The sequence below is a fragment of the Chelmon rostratus genome, chromosome 14 (genome assembly GCF_017976325.1).
Source record: "Chelmon rostratus isolate fCheRos1 chromosome 14, fCheRos1.pri, whole genome shotgun sequence".
NCBI lineage: Eukaryota > Metazoa > Chordata > Actinopteri > Chaetodontiformes > Chaetodontidae > Chelmon > Chelmon rostratus.
Genome location: NC_055671.1, coordinates 19,664,191 through 19,688,182, shown reverse-complemented (window position 1 = coordinate 19,688,182; position 23,992 = coordinate 19,664,191). Strand labels below are relative to the sequence as shown.

The window sequence follows — 23,992 nt, the reverse complement described above, 5'->3', positions numbered from 1 at the left end:
CCAAAGTCTCTACGTCAGGCTGCTGAGAGGGGCCAGGAGTTTTTGTTGCCCTATGACCTATTAATGTGTGTTAAATGGCCAAAATGTGGCTGTATGTTCAGGATAATGTAGGAAACTCCTTGTAAGTCAGTGTCAGTGGAGGCTGAAGAACATTTGTGATTTTTCAGGTATTTAGCTCTGCAAAGGTTAGGTTTTGTCTTGAAAGTCTTGAAATTTGGTGATCTTTGATACTCTGGTTTGAGAACTCCTTTTGTTCCCATCCATCATTATTATTATTATTATTATTATTTTTTGGCTGAATTATAGGTTCATGTGACGTCATCGGCCATGATTAGGATAAGCAGCAGGCTGTCGAAGCAGCGCTAAGTGTAGCATTTAGTGTGAATTGTTGAGTTTAACCACTGGAAACAGCACAAGGTTATAAGAAGCTTTTATTTAACAGTAAAATGTAGGCAGGTTAAGAAGTTGAGCTGTAAGCTCCACAAAGCACAAGTGTTGAATTAGTTCACGCGGCCTCTTTATACAAACATTGTATAGACCAGATTAAAACGGCACAGTACCAGGAACAAGACAAGATGTACAAAACTCATCGACTAAAAGACAAAATCTACATTTGATTTAATGTCTTTTAATTGATGGCAATCAATTTATTAACATTTTTTTCCTGAGAATCCTCATTTAAAATAAATGGGTGGCTGACTGTGTGGATATCTGTAATTTATTTTCAACTTTGTGCAATTAAAGAATTAAATCTAACAGGAAGTAAATCTGCACCCATTACTCTGTATCTGCAAAATAAAAAAATCTTCTTGTAACTGTTCGCAATTAACAATAGTTGCGTATTTAAAGCAGGATGCACTACAAATATTTAATTGTTGCTGTCTGTCTTTTCTTTGAATTCCTTTGTCACTGTTTGTGACTGTCTGTTAGAGAAACAACTGAGGAACAAAAATTACACGTTGTGTCAAGTTAGGATTTCTACCTTCAAACTTGTGTGAAATCCCTGGAGAACAAGACTGTGACTCAGTTGAGCAAACAAAATGAAGCAAAGGTCAAAACTGCAGTGTCAGGAAGCTGGAGTTAAATCTCTGTTAAACCATTTCTCGACTGCATGACTGCAAACTAAATACACAGTTCAAGTGTAAAGTTCAGAGGTCACGTAAGGTGATGTGAGTAGATGACATAAGTTGCATTTCTTAGATACCAAAGGACGCTTATAGACATGAGAGGCACACGAGTCAGCTTTGCAGTATAGTGTTGGGTATCAAGAACTGCTTCTGAGTTGGAGCCTGCTCTAAATTTAACTCCACTGATTTTGAGTCTGTTTGCAGGTCTTGGGGATTTGTATTTGTATTTGATGTCACTTGAGTCAGCATTCGATGGGTCTGAAGCACCACCTGTTTAAAAATGGAAAATATTTGTGAATGATTACAAAGGTGCAAGCTTACCAGATCTCTGTAGGACCTCATTTCAGCTCGAGGCTAGCAGCTAGACACTACATTAGCCGCTACTAGCATAACACACCTGAATCTATGATCTGTCAGTGGCCAAGTTGCATTGTGGGTGTTGTAGGCGCCTGGTTTTAACAAGGAAGGCTGATGTACTGAATGAGTCTGCTGCATTGATTTTGATACTTTGATAAGAGTGCGTTGGAAAATTAGTGGAGCTCTCTGTAAGACTTGTAAGACTGTAAGACTGCACTTCTGTCTATGTTGCTGTTCAGGTGATGAAGCATTTCCTGTGACATTTTTGTTGCCCTTATCTGCGCTCAAAATGCCTCAGAACAACCAGCATTCAGACCAGAGAATATAATATGATTTTTGTTTCTGTTCATGCTGTGTAAGATAATATGACAACAATCCAAACGGAGATTGAAGAGGATTGATGAGCTGGATCAATAACCCGTGCTGCTGAGTGCAGCTTTCTGTGGATGGTGCTCTCTGTAGTTGCTGCTCAGGGCACAGTTCTGTCTCTTGTAAGTTGTTATTGGTTTACTCTGTGTGCATGGAGAACATTTCTATAAAGCTGCTGCCATTTAGAGCCTTATTTTGCTTCTTTCTGCCTAACCGGCCTCTCAGTGCGGTTGTGCAGTCATGCTCTCTGCAAACGTGACCTCCACTTGGTCACAGTTTTTGCCCGAAAGATTGTGTGACTGTACGTAAGAAAACACAGTATAGATGGGGCTTTTGCACTAATCTCCCCCACTGGTCTTCTTAGCAGGGATGAATAATGAAAGCAGCGATTTATTTAATTATTTATTTATTTGAGGGCCAGAAAAAGTTAGATTCTGAACTTTTTAATCCCGGTACACTTCTGGCTTGATTTAACAGGGTAATGTGAGTTAATATTATGCTTGGTTTGGCTGCCTTCAGCGATTCGAAGTAATTGTCAAATCCAGTCAAGAAATTCAGGTTTTTCGTCGGTTTCTGTCGAGCCATGGCCGCGTCTTTACTCAGCCTGACCTTTTGTTATTTATGCTTTTCCTTCTCTCAGTTTCTAGTCTCAGGAATGTGAAGAATTGTTGTGCCCCAACATAAGCTGATGAAGAAACCCTGACATGTGAACACACTGCAGCCGCGGTCTGCTCCAGATATACAGTAGAGTTGTGTGTGTAAACACAAAAACACACAATGAAGACACGTTACTGATGAAAGGAGGAGCTCAGCAGGCGGCTGTGTGTCACACACAAGCATAATAATAATTTAAGTAGATGTGTGTTTAGAATTACAGAAAAGCTGCAAATCTTCACTTTGAGAATCTGAAAAAAGAAAATGCAAAGTGTTTTGATTGACCTAAAATGTTAAATAAATTTCAGTCTAAGGCTTCATTAATTAGTCAAGTAATCAGTAATTGCTTATCAGTAATGATTTTAGGCCATTGAATAATTGTTTTTTTAAGCAAAACTGGATAACATTACCTGGTTGCAGCCATACACATGTCAGGATATGTTACTTTCTCTTGTCTTACATGATATTAAACTGAATATCTTTGGTTTTTGGGCTATAGGTCAGACAGACATTTTGCACATTTCTCTGTCATTTCATTGACAAATAGATTAATTAAAACAAGAAAATGACCATTAGATTCAGTAGTAGAAAAAACCACTTGAGTCCATTGAGTAATTGACTCAGTAATCATAGCAATCGTAGTAATCAAGTCGTTGTTTCAGCTGCAGTTGGCTGAATTTCTGGCTGCTGGTTGTCGTTTTCTAGTTTAGTTCCTTGTGATTCAGAAGGTTTTTGTACTGCTAATTTAAATATGAGTAGATTTTGGTTTCTCAGAAATTCATATTGTCTATCATTGGACACATTTGGTAAATTTTCCAGCTGTAGGCGTTCCCGGTTTGCTGATCGTATTTCTCACTCATGAATACATTCATGTAATGAAACCCTGGCGCTCTGCTGTTGTTAGTGATGCCGTCCGCCAAAGGATTTAATTCCCCTCTCTCTTTCTCTTTCTGGCCTCGTCCCTCGGCGTGGTCATCCTTAAGGAGCTTACTGAGATTTGTTTTTGGCGTAAACGGCTCGACGAAGTCCCTGTGAGCCGCTTACACCTCCTTGTAGTCAAACTGTGGTGACACTTCAGCCAGAGACGGCAAGAGGCAAGATCTCTGACTTCAGATCTGGTCTGTTGGTGTATTTCTATGAAGACTCATGACTAGGTATGCCGGGGCAGATCAATTAACCACATTTATTAAACACTAGACTTAACTGCGTATTTCGCTAACTGTAACTTTTAGTAAAAAATAATCATCCGTCATCTAACCTTTTATAACACAGCGTTATGTACAGGGCTTCTGCGGTTACAAATACTAACCGAGAATCAATAAGTGCTTACACTGGAGAAAGAAATGCACGTGTACCTGAAGCAGACATCCTGTATGGCTGAATATAAATGTCCTGTATCTAATGTTGAGTTTTCATGGGTTTTATGAATGAGTTGGGTACTTAAACACAGCTTTATTGTTGTAATTATTATTGATTTATTCAGGATCAGCTGCTTTTGTTTCATCAATTTCTCTTTCTCTCTTTTTTTTTTAATGTTTTGGCTCGGATCTTGCTTTCATTATTGTACTAATGTTTAATTTGACCCGGGGAGATTAGCTAATGATATGCTAAAAGCTAATGGGGATCCAATAAAACAAACAGTAGGCCAGGCTGCTAGGCCAAATCATACAGAACGGAAAAATGCTGGAGGCAGACGAGCAAAATAATTTCATTTTATTGGATTATTTAGTACTGAAATGATTAATTGAATAATCAATTAGTCAATGTAGAGAGAGTGAATCATTGGCAGTTTTGCTTGTCTCCTTGTTTGTTATATTTAAAGGTAACATGAGTTAACAGTTGCTCTTTCCAGCTTCTGTGATGTTTTTCTCTTTTCTATATCACTCTAAACTGAATATTATATAATGTATAATTGCTTTTTGCACTATTTTCTGAAACTTATAGACTAGATAATTATAAATCTAAATCATTCTTTAAACCACTTCTGTGAATGACTTAGTTAGTTTTTTATCCACCTGACTAATTTCTTCCACTTGATGATTTCTGCTGTTGTGTTTTCTTAAAACTTTTTCTTTCTTCACGTTGAATCACTGTGCTCCAGTTCTGCTTATGTGTTCTGGCGGTTTTGCATTTGCAAGTTTTTGTTTCGGTCTGTTGAGATAAGCGGATGTTATGGATCCACCTGGTTAAGGTAATGATTGGACCACAGAGGGTATAAAACATGGACGTAGTCTCCTTGACTTCACCCATAGGTTTCTGAAGAGCCACTGTGAAGATTTGTGACTTTGGCTGACTCTGCCAAACTTGCATGGGTGGAGCTGAGGTGGGCCGGGTGAAGCCTGGTTGCTGAGACCTATCAGCTAACTGTCACTCAAAGTGGCCATGCCCATAATTCCGCATAACTTTAAGCCTTAATGTGATTTAAACAAGTGAGCTGTATAAAAATGTGTCCTTCAAAGAGTTGTCATGAGTGGGGAAATCAGCTGTAGACTTTTTAATATGGAGGTCTATGGGGATTGACTCTCTTTTGGAGCCAACCTCCAGTGGCCATTTGAGGAACTGCAGTTTTTTTGGCACTTCACATTAGCTTCATTCTTCAGTCCTGGAATTGCTGCTTGGAAAAATTAAGGTATTGGTTTGTTGTTGTTGCTGCTGTTTTGGTTCATTTTATCTGAAGTGATGCTGCATATGAAGCAAAGGGGAGCTTGGGAAAAGCCAAATAAAGGCAGATCATTTATTGATTGATTACTACCACAGGCAGATAGGGCAAGTAATGGACACATCAAAACTAATTAATCTGAGACAAGCAAGTCTGTACATGTGGGCAAAAACCTCTTCTGTGTTTGATCTTGTGGGTCTGCTCACCTGATGTGAATCTGTCGTTTTCCTGCTGTCCTGTCATTCATTGCTGCCAGATGGTTTTCAGAGCCAGTTCTAATGTCTTCCATCTTAATGTGTTCCCACAGAGTCTACTGGTCCCGCCAAGGTGGTGAGAGCAGGGAACCCCCCCAAAGCCAGACGTGGAGGAAAGGTAATGTTCTGTGTGAAGTCAAAGGTCCTTGAAGAGAAATGCTATTTTATGCATGTATTTATATCAGTATAGCAAATATTATTTGTGTTAAATTCTAGCATTTTAAGAGAATATTAATTCGACTTTTTTCTGACAAACATGCAGGAAACACTGTGTATTGATAATTTACCATCACATGAACATTGAACGTTGGTATCTAGCTGATTTCAGGCATCTATATTTGCTTGGGTTTCAGGCCATTAAGTACAAAGTCACAGTACGCTGTTGATTTCTATCCGTAGATTTAAAAAAAAATCTGATTCAGATGTGATTCACAGCTACAGTCCTAGAATGACAATGTCCTGTTTTGACAACTATAGACCCTCAAAACGAAGCACACTGTTTAATACTGTAAATACTAACATACTGTGATTATAAATTGAGAAAACAACCTTTACTCTGTGTAATTATACACAATGAGTCAAACATTAGTTCAGAGCTTCTTCAGAGCTCAGAGAAGGTATGTGTGGTCAGAGTGCTGGTATTTATCTGTCATGCCTCAAGCTGTGTAGCAACCTTGCTTCACACTTCCTGGAATGCAAATGTGAGTTCCTGGCGAGCCAATGGCGGGGCAGATAAAGCAGACTCTCCAGGCTTTACCCCAAAGCGTTTCATTCACAACTTCAAACCTTTGATGGTGACGCTCCGCTGTTGTACTCCAGAGTTGTTAACCACACCTTGGTCACAAACTTTTACGACGTCTTTGTGTAAAAAAAAAAAAAAGAAACAAAAGACAGAAATTGAAAAAAACGCAGGAAACATATGGTTAAGCATAAAAAATGTTGCCTTGGCTGCTAGCAGCAGGCAGGTTAGGAAGTGTATTTGCTAGTTTTATGAACAGGATTTTGCAGCTGACACATTAAGTTGATATATCAGGGCCAAAGGCCTCATGAGTGATGCTGCCTGTGCAAACAGGCTCAGTTGTTTGCTTACATATTTTAATAAAAATGTGTTTTCTAGCTGTGAAATACAAGGTTTTACCTGGCATTTGTTTTGTTGTTTAGCACGTGGTGCAAACAGAGGAGAAGTGTGCAAAACCAATGAGAATTTGAACGTGCTACAGTGCCAGCAGCCTCTCCTCAGACGATAATCTTGTGTTTACACTCTTTTACAGCTTTTCCTCTGTAGTAATAGAATGCAATAACGCAGTAAAATCCTCACCTTTGACTCTGTAATATCTACACTTAAGGAGTGTGATAAGGTAAATGTCTCCATTGATAACCTGCTCTAACAATTTCCAGATTCCAATTGATTCAGCTTTGCCTTTTTTTGTTTAAATTTGTTGCTCAGGTCGGAGATTTCGGCGACGCCAACAGCTGGCCAACTCCTGGGGAGATCGCAACTAAAGACATGCAGGTAGGTGTTGTTGTCTGTTCAGTCACAGGCAGGTAGCTGTGCGGGGGACACACTTATGAGATGAGGGTGGAGTCTGTCGTCCAAAACGCTGTCAGAGGCTTGGAAAACTGAACTTTTGCATAGTTGCTGCAGTGAAACTTGATCTCCATATGTCTGCCTGTACATACATGTTCAGCAGGCTGATGAAAGTGAGGAAAATCGTCCATACAATGAAATTTTATTCCACATGTGTGCCTTTATCAGCCTTGTGTTTTTGTCTTTTTGTCAGCTGGTCAGACCAGAATCTTTGCGGCTTTGCAACAGTGGATTTTAGCTGCAGAAAGATGGTACAGCGATGCCGTTCTAGCCAGACACCTTCATGTTTTAAGATCAATGCTTTTAACCGGAATGGTTGCACTAAGTGGCTACAGAGCGTCCTTTCCTCGCAGTAAACATGTTATAGCCAGAAGTGAGAGATGTCCACATTGGCACCTTAATGGTGGCTCTTGACCTGGCTGGGTTTCATTGTTTTGCTCATAATCGAGTTAGATGAGGTGTCCTCTGGACTGAGTGTGACTAGAAGTGACTTAATCAGTAAAAAAATCCCTTAAAGCCACAATAAAACAGAAGTTGAGCCATCTTTATCTTCGGTAATGTGACAAATAACCGAGTGGAAGAGGAAATGTGGTCGAGGTTTTAGTTACGAGAGGGATTTAAATAAGATCGGACCGAATGTTTCCATCCACAGCTCCCTCACCTGTGTTGTTAGATCAGGAGGCGAAGGATCAGGGAGAAATTTTATTCCATCTCAGAGTGGATTGAAGTTTTTACCACCCGACATCCAAACATAGAGCTAGTCTGTTTTAGTAGCGTAGAGTAATTTAGCAGTAAAGTACGGCTTTATATGATGTTAGCCTCTTGCCCCAAATCCCACTTGAAAATGATTTTTTGAAAGTATTGGATGCTTGAGAGTTAAGTTTAAATGAGAGCTGTATTGGTCCCAAAAAATCCTTAATATTGGCAGCAGGTAGATGCAGAAAGGACTTCGTTACCTTGGCTGTAACTGTCAAATACCAGCGAACAGACAGATATAAAAGGCTAATTTAACTCAGAGGGCAACAGAGTGAGAAACAGGATGGTGTTTATAAAAAGAGGATCGTAGTAGTTTCAAGTCACAAATTACAATAATCATAAACCAATCAGAATGAGCAGCTCAGCTCGTCCGGCTTCACTTTGCTGTAGTGGATGTGTTCAGTTTTCTACAATAGGTATTTTAGAGGTTGTGGCTGTAATTACGCAGCAGCTAAACATCAAGTCCAGACAGAGCAGTCTGCTTCTGCTGGCCCGACTTTGTGTCCTCAGGACTGCGTGTTGCTTTTTTTTAAAGGACAGAGTTAGTCCAGGCTCGCCGCCATGGCAGGACCTCTCGGAGAGTTTGGAGACAAAACAAAGATGGCTGACCTCAGAGCAGGGATCAGGCAAAGTCCTCCAGCTCTGAAATCGAGCTCACGTCATTGTATAATTTTGAAAAAAAAAAATTAAAGAAAGTATATTTAGGTGTATCATCAGGTGTGTTCAACATATACATAGATGCTGGGGAAATTATCTTACACACACACGCACATACGCACAATGGCATCCAGGTAATGAGGTATAAAAGTTTAAACACCAAACTATCATAAAATTGGGTAAGGATCAGAAGATGGTGGAGTTGCCATTATGATTACATCCACATCACCAAACTATCCAAAGGTCAAAGAATTAGAAAATGTGTAAGTGGTGAATAAAGGCCGTCTTCCTTCATAATGGAGACAGGAAATCATGGAGTTAAACACCAGTCATCAAAACCTTTGTCATATGTTGTATCATTATAAATGCACTGCTCTAAACTTCGCTTTCATCCACTCAGCAGCTCATAGAGCTGTTATCTCAGTCCGTTAATGGATTGACAAAAAAAGCCATCAACAACTTTAATAATTGTTTAAGACACTTATGAAGCAAAACAGTAACCATTTGCTAGTTTCAGATGTACATTCACAAATGTAAGTATCTGCTGTTTTTCTCCATTTAATATTGTTAACTGAGTGTCTTTGTGTTCAGGACCGCTATTTAATAATCGTTTAAATAATTTTTCCTGCAAAAATGCCAGAATTTTTTTCCTCCGTCCTCTCATTTCTGTTGGCTCCTTGTGGTTCATGGTGGGCAAGTTCTCAACCCTCCGTTTAGATGAGGAAAAACCTTTGCATTCAAGCTCTACTCCAGGTCTAAACCAGCTCAGCTCTGTGTGTCCAGAACACCCTTAACTATACATCCAGCATACTGACCCCCTACCTTAAATCTCTCGCCCCCCCAGCTGTCGGTCAGACAGGGACGGGTCTAATTTGTGTCGCCTTACAGTAACAGCAGCAGTCAATCACCCCCCAGAGACGTTTGCTATTTGTGGTCTCTGGGTGATACTGTGTCACCGGGAGAGCGACCCTGGTAACCTCCCCTATTATAGGCAGCCAGGTCTACGTGGACAGGAGGGAGGGCGCATGTCCCAGAGCAGGAAAATGTGGGTCACACCATCAGTGCCAGGAATAACCGGCGGGTCCGGTGGCAGAAATTGTAGGTGGGGAGGGGTGGAGTTTTGGGACGGGGGCCAAGGCTTGGGAAGGGATGTCCTTTTAGGGATCCCCTTCATTAAACCACCCCTGGATGGGTGCTGCTGCTATTCTTAGAGGGCCGGAGTTCAGGGTCCATCACGTAACATTTAAAGCTGCAAATTGATTCCACAGATCGTTCACGCTGGGAAACGGACAGGCTTCGAGGGAGGGGCTTTGATTGCAGGGTCCTGCTTTAGAGTTTGGTACTGTGTTGAAGTTAAACCTGAGATTTGTCCACGGTTTAAAGGTTTTAAAATATCGACACTGAGAGTATGTTTATCTGAGGCCACGGTTCTGTTACTGGAATGAATTTGCACTTTAAGCATAAAACACCGTCCAGTGGCATGTCGGTGGGACGCCTTAAAGCCCCACGAACACGTCTTCATCCACGCCCGTTGAGTGTTGAGTTGGCAGCAGAAATATAAGAGCTGCACAGTTTATTTCCACGCCATGACACATAGAGCCAAATGATCTTGTGCTGAAATGCTTAGCAGACTTATCAATTAACAGAGAATTACCTTCATAATTGGTTTATCATTCATCAAGTTGGGTTCAGCTTCTTCTTTGAGTGTGTCGATTCTCTTTGTTTAATATTGTTGTAAAATAATGAGTTAAAGTAAGCAATGTGACGATCTCACCTCAAGCTCTGTGAACCTTAGATTTTGATGCTTTTCTGTGTCATTTATGATAGTAAATGTAATATCTTTGCGCTTCAGTCTGCTGATCGGACAAAACGACACGTGGGGGGAAAAATGTATTTTTCACAGTTTTGCAGACAAAACAATCGATTTCTCGATTAAATAAATGGAAGGTGAATCAATAATGGAAACAGTTGTTAGTTAAAGCCCTAGATTAAATAATTAATCAATTCATTGGGAAAAAAGTTCAGCCTAAGTGAATATGAGGCTTCAGTAGTCTGAGTTAAACAAATCTAATGGGCAACTGCCGACATTACTGCCTTTTCAGTCTGAAATCTTACTGAAGCCTCATAGTCACTTCAGCTGAACTTTAAATGCACCAAAGGACTGTGCATTTGCTGTAGGAAGGGATCCCTACACAGCCAGTAGGGACGGAGTATAACATGTAAATAAAAGCAGGATTTATTAACAAACAGACTGTTTACCAGCAATAGTTTAACAGTGTTCCTGAGTCCATGTAGTAATCTTTTTTATCCAATCATGTGTTCACAAAGTGGTGAACCTCGCTCCATCCTCGCTTGTGAGTGACAGAGCCTTTCCAGGATGCCCCTTTCATACCCAATAATGATGCTATCACCTGTTACCAATCAGCCTGTTTACCTGTGGAATGATCCAAACAGTCTTTTGTTGCTCCTGTCTTGACTTGTTTGAAACGTGTTGCTGCATCAAATTCAGAACAAACAGATATTTACAAAAATCAATGAAGCTGGTGAGGTCAAACATTAAATATACAGTATTGCTTTGTGCTGTTTTAAGTTGTATATGTCAGAAAGGATTAGCAGGTGATCACATTCTGTTTTACGTTTTACACAGTGTCCTAACATCTTTGAAATCAGATGTACAGTATATGTCATCTAATTTTCTGCCTTTACAGTCAAACCTTTGCCTTTTCCACCTCCATGATTAAACAAGTATTTAGCTGCAGCAGGTATAAGTAGGCAAAGCCAATCACAATCCTCCTCTCATCCCAACACATGCTTGTTCAGACAGTGTGTGTTGCAGGACACACTCGGCAGCAACAAGCTGTTTGTCTATTTGTCATATCAGTTTTCACCCCATGCTGTTGTCTGCTCTGTGTCTGGAGTGGATGGGTCGTCCGTGTGGAGTTGTTGTGTCGATTAGCGGTTTGTGTGCCTGCAGCCGTGTTCAGGATCCTTCTGGTTGTGGAAGCGCCTGTAGCAGAAGCTTCATTAGTCCCTTCCTGTTGGTGGAAGAAGAATGAATCAGCATCCCTCTGATCTCAGCACTGCTGTCGACATTTTCTCAGCCGTTACACCGCACGTCCTCGCTGATTCAGGAAACGCACTCCACCTCTCACACCTGAGCCTTACATGCTGTCATCTCCTTCAGTGGTTCGTTTCTGTCATCTCACACCTCGCTGTCCTCACTAAAAATAATCGGCTCTTATTCCCATCTGTGCAGAACGCAAAGCAAAAAACTGTACGCCTGTTTTGATGTAGTGGCACAGCATTAGCCACTTAGCTATTGAGATGACGTGGGATGTACTTAAAGAAACCCAGAGGGAGCTCAGAAGGCAGCAGACACTTCTTATTACCCGCCGCTTGTGCTGCAGCCACTTGCCGTTTTCAGTGTGTTTGATGGCAAAAGGAAGAAGTGTAATGCCCTTGTGGTCTCAAAAGAGCTTTTAAAGAGGCAATATGTTACAAAAAAATGACCGGATTATAACTGCATGGAAGGACTCGCTGATGACTGTAAAATACTGAAGACTCTCTACTCGCATCCGTCTTTAGCTGTTTAGCAGTAGAGATTTTTCATACAAGCTTAATCTTTGTACACCAGTGTGTACATGTCCTACATACTGTTTGTGTGTGTGTCCGTGTTTGTTCGTTCATGTGTGTGTGTGTGTTCATCATGGTCCACCTCATTGTCTTCTCTAAACTGCTCTTCCCTCCCTCTGTTCAGATTGAGGCGGTGACACGGACCGTGTCCTGCCCGCCGACTGTCAGGCAGGTCAGAGACTCATGGAGATTCACTGTAAGTTCAACCTGCAGCCCATGAAACCTGCAGCCTGATACCTAAAAACTCGACACCACACAAAGAAATGCCAAACAATGTCAAAATCAGTTGCAGCTTACGAAAAGTCAAACTGAACGTTGAATTCTGCTCACGTTTTCATGTGAGGAAACAGAAAACTTTGTCCCTGTACAGCAGCCAACATGTGGGAGGACCCGCTGTGCTGATAAGTTTGTATTCCATTCAGAAAGCGGATGCTAGTTAGCTTAGCTTGCTAGCATTAGCACTGCTAGCCATTTCCTCCACACTCAGTGCTGTGTTCATCCCAAATTATTCAAATGAGGATTTTTTTTTGTTTAGTTTTGGCACAGTAAGAGAGAGAGGACACACATCTACACACAAATCAAGGATAACATAGTAAACTGTGTTTTTAGGTGTATGTCAGCATTTCCGCCAAACTGAAATCTGCTATCAAAAAGCCTGACTGTATCACAGTTTGTTTAATCCTCTGCCTCCTCCTTCACCTCTCCTTTAAATGCAAGGTTCCAGATCACACCTCATGAAGGAAGAAATCTTTTGCAGCAAGATTAAATCAAGAAAGTTTCTTAAGAAACACAGACTTGCACAACAAGCCTCCAGATTTCGGCGTTATCGGTGTTTCCTCATTTAGGTTTGCTGATATTCACTTTCTTCATATTTGACTGTTTTCACAGTAAAAGTAGATATTATATTGGCTCAGCATTCAGTAAACCCCCATCTACATTTAACAATTTTCTTTTGGTGCCTCTCTGAAAAGCAGTTACTCTCTCCTGCTCCTCTACAGCCCCTGTTAGACACACACCTCACACACACCTGTGAATAAAAGAAATACAATACAAGAAATGCTTCATGCATTCATGGATCAAACTAGCACCTCCACTGTTTGTTTGATTTTTATTCATGTCAATGGGATGAAATGAACTTTGAGCAAAAAACATGAACTGCAGCATGTGAGCAATTAGGAGAAGAGCAGAAGTGCAGCAGAATTCATGAATTTCATGATGAGACATTTCATTATTATTATTATCAAGAAGTAGGGGCCAGTGTCATGATGTCCGCTAATCACGGCTTCAACAAACAAGTTTTTAAACTGCATCACTGATGCAGCCTGTGAGAGAACAAAAAAAAGTTCTCCAACTGTGACTACACATAACTTTGTGGCTCTTTCTGTTATGGTCCTTTCATTAGCATTGCCATGACTTTAACAGAAAGATGGAGCCAGCAATGTTGTGTGTTCCAACACTTAAAAGGGCCTAAAACAGTACTCAGGTTTTGCAGAAACACTATTTGTATATTTGAATATACATAAAGTGTGTTAATAAAGTGAAATTGTATGTTCCATGTAACCTGATTGGATCCTACTTCATATCTCAGGTGTAAAGGATTAAAGAGAATTAAATTAAAAAGCTCTAGCGTGCCATTACGCACTGATTTAATGGTCTTAACCCTGCAAGTAACCAAAAGTCAGGAGGGCTTGGATCAGAAGCTCTGCAGCCTGGGATGAGTACAAATGCTTCCTTTAGTCAGACGTGAAATATGTTCCTTCGGCTTTTTAAAATAATCTCCCCATCAGTCTAATCACACCATTTTACAGCCATAATGTTTTACAATAGGTGTAATTTGCCCATGTGCGGGGTTTGTGAGTGTAACAGCATGGCTTGTGCCTCTTTTGCTGTTTAGTGAGACTCACTGTTAACAATGTTTAGAACTACAGTGCATGTTTGAATGGAGTTCAGTGTGATTAGATTAGTTTGCGACACCTTGAAGCATGATCACATCAGGGTTTGTGGGGGTGTGTGTGTGTACACGGACAGAATGGTTTGGGCCTTGATGTGTGTCGCACCTCTTGTCACTGACCTCGACTTGACTCAAACGCAATGCGCGACTCGTATGCAAACCCCTCAGGAGTGTCAGACTTTGCAGATGTGCGTGTGGCTGATAGCTGAACTGCCGTAGCGTGGATGAGCAGCTGAACTCGGTTTGATTTGAATGAAGTCAGATATCCGCTCTGTGAGCAAAGATAACCAGGAAGGGCAATTCATGTGCGCCGTATTCGTTAGGCTTGGCCGGAGGACAGCGGTTGTACTCGTGTTGCTCTACTGCACTCAAACATTGAAAAGAGACCGAGCAAGAGGCGAGATAATGAAAATTGTAACCGCATGCAGAGTCTGCTTTGTCCCGGTCACTTTTATCGCGGCCCGGAGGAGGTAGTATTTGCACTTTCAATGAATGGTTTAAATGCTTCTCTCAAACAGTTTGATGTGAATGTAAAACCCATTCTGAACATCAATCATGCATTTTTTTTCTTTTATGCTCCCATTGCAGATTATGAATGCTACATTTGCAGTGTTGGTTGTATGCTTGTAGACTAGATATATTAGTCCAGTGTCTGCTTGACAAGGTTGAATTGTCCAGTGCTCTGTATGCTCTGATGAAGTAATCAGCAACAATTGACTCTTCGCTAAGCTCCGCCCCTCCCTTAGCAACTGTTGCTACACAGTTTTACCCCTTTTTATTTTAGAAACGCTCCATATTTGATTTCAGACGTGGACTAGTGCTACTTATTTCAAGCTGGCTGAAATGACCAATACTGTTATCAGCTTTTATTAGCGGAAGCTAGCTAGCTAATTAAGCAAATGTTAAGTTTGTGAGTCTGCTGATAGCGTAGTCTCCTGCTGACTCGTTTTAACACGGCCCGTCTGTAAAGGTCTCAATATGCGTTCAGACACGTCACAAGTATCTCTTGTCACCTGAGCTCCATGCACACCTCTTCAGCATGCTGAGAAATCCAAAGCTTGGCATACAGAAACTAGCATAGCGCTACAGTGCCTGCTAGTAACGTTGCTAAGCTGCGGTTGTTGGGGGGAGGGGTCAAGCTATCGGCCTGTTGCCTGAGTGTCATCTTGTGCACGTTTTAACCAAAAACAAACTTTGGTCTTGAGGTCAGATTCCACTTTGCTGAATCAGAAAATAACAATGTGAATCCGTGAGCATCTAACATCGAATCTGTGGCACTAATTTCAGCCAGTTTCCCGTTTCCTGTGCGTCTGCCTGTAATTCTTCTCTTGTTTGAAGAGGTCTCAAGTCTCTTCTACAGCTCTTTTCTAAACGCCTGTCTCCACCTGTTTCCTGTCCAGGGTCCTAAGAAGACGACGACGATGACCAAGAAGGAGTCGAAGGAGAAGAGGGAGATCATCGAGGAGAGCAAGGAGAACCTGAAGGCCAAGTCAGACGACTCCGGAGAGGAGAAGAACGGTGACGACGACTCCCAGAAGAACGGACCAAAGAAGAAAGGTGAACATGGATCTGACAGTTGTCGTGTTAACGTATGTGTCCAAACAGGCGCAAATGTTTCGCGTTCAACCTCAAAATGTTGACATCCAGCCTTAGTTAGCATGCTAACTGTAGCCATGTTAACTCACATTTAGCTTATAACACAGCTTAGTGGGTTAGTGGGTAAAATGGGGTTTTGGATCAAGCTAACAGACAACTCCACATCTGTATTTGTTTTGCCCTTTCGAGCATTTTATATCACCCACTAAAGAGGCTATTGGAAATAGTTTAGTTTTTATTCTTGTTGGCTCCTCAAACACTTTCACTTTTTCTAAAAACACCCCAGTCATGACTTTGGGTGGTTCCCGTACTGTTGTTTCCCTCATCGTTTGTCTCCGTGTGTTCTTCAGAATTCGCTTAATTTGTCACAAAAAAGCCCCAAGTTTGTTAACAGTGGTATGACTGACTTTAGTCAGCAAGTCAGAAGTGAAGATAAACACTTTGACACAGCGTCAGTTAAACAAAGCTGGAAAAAGTGATGAATTGCTCCTGGAAACGGTGAAATAAAGGCTGTGACAGTCAGTGTGTTTGTATGGACACAAATAGCTGTTAAGATGATTAAACCTAAGTGATGCCCAGCTCACTTTAGAGGTCTGGAAATTGTGAACTGGGGAGAATGGACGTACTTGTCTTGTGCCCCATTGAAGAATACAACAAGGTCATATGAGTTTGTACTTTGGACTGATGACCACAAGCATTTCTGTTAAAGTCTGTTTAGTTTAGAACGATAACTTTTCTTGCTTTAACTGGATTTAAGATGCAGACGTGCTGTAGAAGTGATGAGCTCTTCATGTCTCTTCTCTGACTAAACATCAATGAGGAGAACTTTCACAACTCTGATCTCAGCATTGAAGCCAAAAACACAACCGAACAAACAAAAATTACGTAAACGCTCCTGCTCGGCCGAATCGGTCGCCTCCGACTGCTTTTAAAATCGCGATGATAGGCAATGGTTTTACTTTCAAAGCTTCGTTAAATACACAGTCGACCAACATTGTGGCTGTGGGACTTTTGTTGGATGGATTTCGGGCAGGCCCAAAATTTAGGTCGGCCATCTTGCTGTTGTGAACAGTTCCACAAACTTGTTTCCCACATTGCTTCCTTCAAAAGCCTCTTTCACACATAATTACTGGAATACGCTTTCAGGCACTGTTGGTGATTTCACTTTCACACATGTCATGGCAGTGCTGGAAGAGAGGGGCATAGTGACAGCGCAGCAGGTGGTTGTTGATAGGGGCAAGACTGGACGTTTTAGCGGAAGACGTCTGATTGTTTTCAGGAACAGGGCGAGTGAGGAGGTTTTTTTTCTCTGGTGCTCTTAGTAATGACTGATTTTTCATGATCTACTAACCATAAGCAAGTGACACATTCAAATACATCATCCGCACAGTCCTGTGATTGGCTAGCTCGCTCTGTGTGAAAGCGTCTTTCATCAGACAGATGTAACCACAGCAGTACCGCCGCTTTCCTGCAATGTTACTGAGAAATTAATCCCTGCTGTCATTCACTCGTGACCCCAATGCAGGAATTGTTCCTGAACATTTCAGGGACAGACTGCATGTGTGAAAAGGGCTAAGATATCCTGATTGTACTAAAAAGTGTTTTTCTCCCTTTGAACTCTCCGTGTCCTTCCCTCACCTACTCAGTCAGCAGAGAAACACAGAGCCACGTCACTTAACACTGGCTGTCATTTCCTCCCTCTCATTGCATGTGGTATCGGTCACACACTCGCCCACACATCCACACAGCACCCCTACAGCCAGAAGTTGTTTTAAACAGCAGACCACTGATGCGCCCTGCTGGCCAGCTGAGGTACTGCTCCGTGCTGTTCACCTGATGAAACTTTCAGCAGGGATGATACCAGTTTTCATAATGAAGGTTGCACATTTAATTCCTGTGCTGTGCAGCTAACCATCCAGCTTGAAGAGGTGCTGTTGTACCCTAAAAACATCTGACTCTGAAATTGAGATGCATTAATCAATTTATCAATTACCAAAAAATGCTTTAAAGGTCCATAATAGATGTGTTTCTTTGAAGGCAGCATCTGGTTACATTTTTTTAACTTGTAGACCTGAAGATTTTGTTTGGTGACTTTTGAAAAATATGAGATTTTTGGTAATGAAACTACTTAAAACATACAAAGTTAAATTGTATTTTTGCCAGAAAATAAAGTATGTTTTGCTTAAAGCTCATTTTATCCTGCTAATATATCAAACATACAAATTTTGCCTTTGAAGGAGCAGTAAAAAGATTGTTAATGATGAATTAAATGTAGTTTATGCCGAAATTAAAAGGTTAAGGTGATTCCTGCAGACAACTTTCAGAGTCCAAAACTAGATACAGGACTAAATGATTCAGTTGAATCCATTATTTTCTTTTCTAACTGTGTTATGTCTCCATGTGGTTACAAACAGGAAACAAGCAGAAGTGGGTTCCCCTGATGATCGAGGTGAAGTCCGAGGGTCCCAGGGAGCGCTCGGCCTCCAGGAACAACAGCAGGCAGAACGAAAACCCCCGCCTGCCTCCCAACGCCAGGAACGACCTCAGAGGTCAGTCTGTGATGTCAGCATGCTGCACTGGCGTCACAGTGAGCCATAGTGAGGCGGCACGTGTTCAGGTTGCTTGCTGTAGGTGACACTTGGTGAATGTCTCAAAGACGGCATCATCTGAAAATGAGGTTTTCCACCTTTAATTGCCAGGAGTTGTTAGTTTCCACCATTTCGCTTGTGATAACATGTGACAGCAAATTTGTATTTGTTGTACTGCTTGTGTCTGTATTGCAGCATGCATTGCTGTTGATGCACATTGGTTGAGACAGCATGCATGACTCAGCAGCAGGATGTGGAGAGATCTGTGTGCTCCTTATAATCTGCTACTTCTGCTTTGATAGCTCGGCTCTTTAAATACATGCAGTGTAAAATACTTGTCTTATATTCTCTCAGGAAATGAAATATGTTGGCATGTGAACTGTCGTTGTGCATAAGATAACACGTTAAAAGTCACTTCCTTCTGATGAAAAGCAGTAATAGCAGTAATTCAGATGGTCTGTCTGCAGTTACTCAAAGTTCCCTTTCGGCTTTCACAACTGCGTTTGATATTAGTCTTGTTCCTGCTTGTGTGCTGACGTGTTCGTGCTGACCTGAAGGCTGTTGCTTTGCCTGCAGACTGGCACAGTCAAAAGTACGAGCGGGAGTGGCGCGACGACCACGATGAGGTGTCCAGCGTGAAGAGCGAAGGGGCGCCGTTCCGCGGAGGGTTCAGAGGTCGCGGGCGTGGAAGAGGAAGAGGCAGGGGGCGAGGCAGAGGTGCTTCAAGAGGTATGTGGACAGACACGCATAGAGATTCATGTAAAACGCTGAAAATACGACTTAACCACCAGTTTTCTGTCCTCATAAAATTGCTAAAAATGGAGCTTTGTTTTCTTGGCCTTTGTGTGGTCATCGGCCTCCTGAAACAATACTGGTGAGGATTTCATTACCGAGCTGCTTGTGTGTTGGTCACCACCGGAAACTGTCTTTAGTAGCAGATGTGATGTAAACAGACCTAACAGATGTGCAAGAGTGTGTCGCATTAACAATTCACAGTGACTGTCAGTAACAGGCTGAAACACAGGATGAAAAGGTCACATAGGTGCGGTGTACTCTGGCTGTTTCAGTCCGCTCTAACCTGCAGACGTGCTGTAGAAGTGATGAGCTCCTCATGTCTCTTCTCTGACTAAACATCAATGAGGAGAACTTTCACAACTCTGATCTCAGCATTGCAGCAAAAAAGCTAACCGAGAAAAAGGCACTCAACCCTTTATGCTGGGCTAATTCAGGGTGCCAGAGACAATACAAACACTGATAATAACACTGTCGATAACTTGTATTGCTTGACAAAATGTGAGCTGATCTCGTTGCGGTCCTTTAGGAACAGAATTACCACGTTATTGTTTTGGTGTCAAAAGTTGGTAAATTGGACAACCAAAGTAAAGAGCTGTCGCGCATGAAAGAGTTAACATTTAAAGCCACGTTTGGACCCACAGTGGACAAACGGGATTAGACTGCTTACTATGTATGCGATAAACACTGCTGAAAACATGTGCCAATAAAGATGAGAAATACCGCAAACACAGCTTATCATCTGAAGCACCACCCTTTAATGACGCAGGCAAAGTACAAACGCTAACAGCATCACAACCTGTCAAATTCTGTCCAGCGTTAATGGACACATGACACATACTGTTGGTTTTAAATTGGAAAAGACAGCAAAAACAAACCTCATCTATCGCTCAGGGGGAAACAAAACAAATTAAGTTTGTATCTCAAAATGTGCAACTACTCTTTTGAATACTCTTAATCCTATTTATCTTTATCAGTTTTGGTTGTGTTACGGCTCAGTATGCTCTCAAACTGGGTGGTTGGGGACCTTAAACCGGCCCCACAGACGCTACAGTGAAAACAAAAAAGTGCAATAACAGCCAGAGAGGGCTGGAATGAGGAAAGGCCTCAGATCCAGCAGGAGAAGCAGGTTTCCCTGAAGGCCTGTTGGCTTTGGCAGGACTGGCCCTCTCCTCCTCCCTGTTGTTCACTCTTTTCCTACACATTGTCTTCCCTTAACGTCCCCCTTCCTCTCGCACACACTCCCTCTGTTTGTCTTCCCGCTCCCCTCCCCACGCCGAGGCCGAGAAAGCGCTTTTTGAAATGTCGAAGAGGGAAGGAAAGTGTGAGAGAGAACAAACAACCCGGAATAAGAGCGAATCGTCCGTTAGGTCCAGTTTTACTTCTCCGTGAGGACACGTTGTTGACTTTCAGCAGCATGAGGAAACGGTCAGAGTTAATGCTGAGCAGATGAGCTTTGTGTGTGTGTGTGTGTGTGTGTGTGTGTGTGTGTGTGTGTGTGCGTGTGCGTGTGCGTGTGCGTGTGTGTGCGCGCGCGCACGTTCTTACACACTTACACACACACTGCATTTCTCAGTGATTGCATTCGCTCTTTAAGCTCTTTCTATGTCATCTGTATGATGGTATTTTTAAGTATTTTCTTATTTCTGGAATAGAATGGAAACAAGCACAGGAGCTACAGCAGACCTATTCCTTGGTGATCGACCTTTTATAGTTCTTATATTTTAATACACTTCTTATATTCTACTAAAAGAGCAATGCGATTGCAATTTAATTTCTGTCGCTTTTCCAAATCCTAAAACTTTTCCTCAAATTTGAATTCAAGCCATTTTTGGCAATAAATCCAGGTAATTTATCTGCTTGCAACTTTGTCCAAAATGGACATATTTCACCGAAACGAGGTGCGAATTAGGAGCACGATGTTAACTCTAACCATCCAATAATAACTAATAGCGTGACCAGATGGAAAACTAAGCACTTGTGGTTGTCTTAGCAGAAAAAAAGATGTGAAAACAACAGCTGGATGAGGAGGATCAGAAAACTACTACTGCTCTAAACAGCATTGAAATGTTCTGTGGATTCAGGATCTGGTATCTACACTTGACCAGACAAGATACAAAAAATTAAATGTACTAATACCCGATCTGTCTGTCTGTCTGTCCCATCAAGGCCACTATGACTACCAGTACAGCTACAAGTCCTACGACATGAAAGATGGACCCTACGGCCAGAAGTTCAGCAACACGGTGACCTACTACTACGACAACATGAGCAGCAACGACCTTTACTCTGTCGATCAGGACCTGCTGAAGGACTACATCAAACGGCAGATGTGAGTTTAGCTTCGTCCTTACAGGACAAACACCGAACACGCTAACAGAAATAAGACATTCCTGACACCTACTTTTCCTGAAAGCAGTCAAAACTGAACACAATTAAATCTATAAGGTCAAACATTGTCCAGAAAATGATGCGTATATTAAAACACACATATATTAATCACATTCTTCAATAACCAAATTTCAAATGCTGCTGAAAAACTGTCTCACTTTGCACCGAGCATTATAAAAAATTGTCAATTAAATGTGTGCATTAATAAAATAAGTTTAAACCGTTGAGTATTTCTGGTGCCGACTTGTGAGAGTAACAACGTTTAAAGGACTAAACGACGACACATCCCCAGCTATCTGGCAGACGTGCTGCAGAAGTGATGAGCTCTTCATGTCTCTTCTCTGACTAAACATCAATGAGGAGAACTTTCACAACTCTGATCTCAGCATCGAAACAGAAAATAATAATAAAACTCTCGGCCACTGTTACACTTTGTTTTGTACAGACAGAACAGACAGTACAGCGCTTTATTCAGGTATTTGCTGGGTCGGCACCTCCAGTGTGAGCTGGAAACAGATGAAATAATGAACAAAGATGAACAGCTGGACAAACTTCTCACCTGACCACAGTTCAGACTGCATGCCATCCATTCAGGAAGCTGTTTAGATCAGGGTATCTGAGGGTCTGGAAAAGTCTGAAAGCATAGTCTTAAGAAGTCTTGATTTAATCTGATGAACTCTACACAAACCCTGTTGCTTATTATTTAAATTCGGTCAATTCAGATTCTGCCTATCAGTACTGGTTCTATAAAATCCTGGATTTGATTTTTGTCACATGATCTGTGCAAGAAAATAAATGGAAACATGAAAGAAAACTTTCTATTCAGGAGATTTTTGCTTTAGTAAAGTGTTGACTGCTTTAAATGATGAGCTGTTTTGTGAATCTTTTTGATTTAAAAGTTGCACTAAATTCAAATATCCTCTATAATAATATCTCAGCCACAGTTCTGTTGGCACATGCTAAATAAGAAGAAGTTGACAGTTTTTAATATCACCTCTCTGTTTATGATTAAGCTGACACAATGTTAGAAGCAAAAATATGCAGCTCCCCTCAGTTCAGCACCGCACTCAGTTCAGCACTTGCAGTCAGATGCAGATGCCGATGTAGATGCAGACCCTGTGTTGAGATACTAGTTTTTTGGCACCTAACTGAAGGATTTAACAGTTTCCTTGTGTGCACCCAGTGCCCCATTCGCTTCAAATCTGCATCAAGTTACTCAGAGGCTTTGAAATCCTGTCAAATATTCTGTTTTTGATCGGTGGTTCTTTGGAGGGTTTTTGGTTACACGTGACACATGTGAAAACCAAAGTGTGTTTCCACTGTTTTTATCTCATTAGTGCGGCCCTGTGTGGTCTCCTCCTCCTGACCCCCCCCCCCTCGTTGTCCGACTCGGTGCTTCTTAGTTGTCGTCTTTTTTTGTTTCCCTCACTTGTGTCTTGGTCTCTCCCACTTAAGACACGAGGGAGAAAATGGCAACAAACAGCTGAATTGTCAGTATATTCTAGCTATTGTTGACCCTGCGTTTGCCTGTTTCTCTGCCCCCTGCAGTGAGTACTACTTCAGCCTGGACAACCTGGAGCGTGACTTCTTCCTGCGGAGGAAGATGGATCAGGAGGGCTTCCTGCCCATCGGACTCGTTGCCAGTTTCCACAGAGTGCAGGCCCTCACCACCGACGTCAACCTCATTCTGGAGGTAAGCACATTTCTTTGACTCACTGTTTTGTCTTTGAAAGTGAGCGGTGCAGTTGGAGAAAGATAATCTGAGATGATACTATGCTAAGCAGAGTTTTCTACCCAAAGTTAATTTAATTTAAGCCACAGCACCAGTCAAAACACATATAAAACCAGAGACATTGCAGGAACAGAAACATTTGGATGCTGTCAAAAGGTAAAACCTGAGAAGAAATGAAAAAGGTCTGATAGAAGTGAATCAAAAACAAAGTGAAAGAAAAATTAATTAGCATCTTTAGCTTGTGTAAGAGTACACCAGACATTGAGACACAGCTGACGAAGAAGTGTATTTTGACAAAGCAGAAAAAAATGTCAGGAAGCAGCTCTGAAAGATTCAATTTAAAAGAGCAGTTTGACATTTTCGGAAATAATATTGTGATAATACTAAAATACAGTATACCCTTGTTTTTCGCGGGGGTTACGTTCCAAAAAGAACCTGTGATAGGCAAAATCTGTGAAGTAGAAACCTTTAGTTTTTTTTACAATTGTTATACAATTAAATACTCTATTATACATTGAAAAGAAAGAACAAACCATTTTACAGGCTCAAGCATTTGTTTCACAAATAAAAGTACTTAAGAAACGTTTTTTTTTAACAAATAACTTCTGTACTGTGCTGTCAAATAATAATTTTAATCATCGATGTGAACAGAAGGCTTCAAATTGCGGAGATTAGCACCGCCCACCGCGACCCGAGTAGTTGGATTAAACGGGAGAAAATTAAAAATGATTATGAAAAAAATTCAAAGTACAGTCGGACAAATAGTGACTCAGGTGTATTTCACTGCTCTTCAGACTGAGCCGCTGCATCCTGACTCCGCTCTGCAGTGTTTTCTTCTTTTGAAGCCCGCGGTGCAGGTGTGTTTGTTCGGGAGAAGAACATAGTGAT

At 41.5% G+C, this 23,992-nt stretch overlaps 1 protein-coding gene across 3 annotated transcripts in view; it reads left to right on the top strand.

The window, feature by feature from the left end:
* Window positions 1–23,992, top strand: part of larp1 (La ribonucleoprotein 1, translational regulator) — a 53,939-nt gene that overhangs the window by 17,556 nt on the left and 12,391 nt on the right. For 2 of the 3 annotated variants that reach the window (XM_041952285.1, XM_041952284.1), the window contains exons 2-9: window positions 5,474–5,538; window positions 6,868–6,933; window positions 12,179–12,250; window positions 15,406–15,562; window positions 18,016–18,150; window positions 18,766–18,918; window positions 21,151–21,313; window positions 22,921–23,065. In XM_041952285.1, coding sequence (XP_041808219.1) covers window positions 5,474–5,538; window positions 6,868–6,933; window positions 12,179–12,250; window positions 15,406–15,562; window positions 18,016–18,150; window positions 18,766–18,918; window positions 21,151–21,313; window positions 22,921–23,065 — 956 coding nt within the window. The remainder of the gene's footprint in view (window positions 1–5,473; window positions 5,539–6,867; window positions 6,934–12,178; window positions 12,251–15,405; window positions 15,563–18,015; window positions 18,151–18,765; window positions 18,919–21,150; window positions 21,314–22,920; window positions 23,066–23,992) is intronic. The other variant, XM_041952286.1, reaches the window with a different exon arrangement.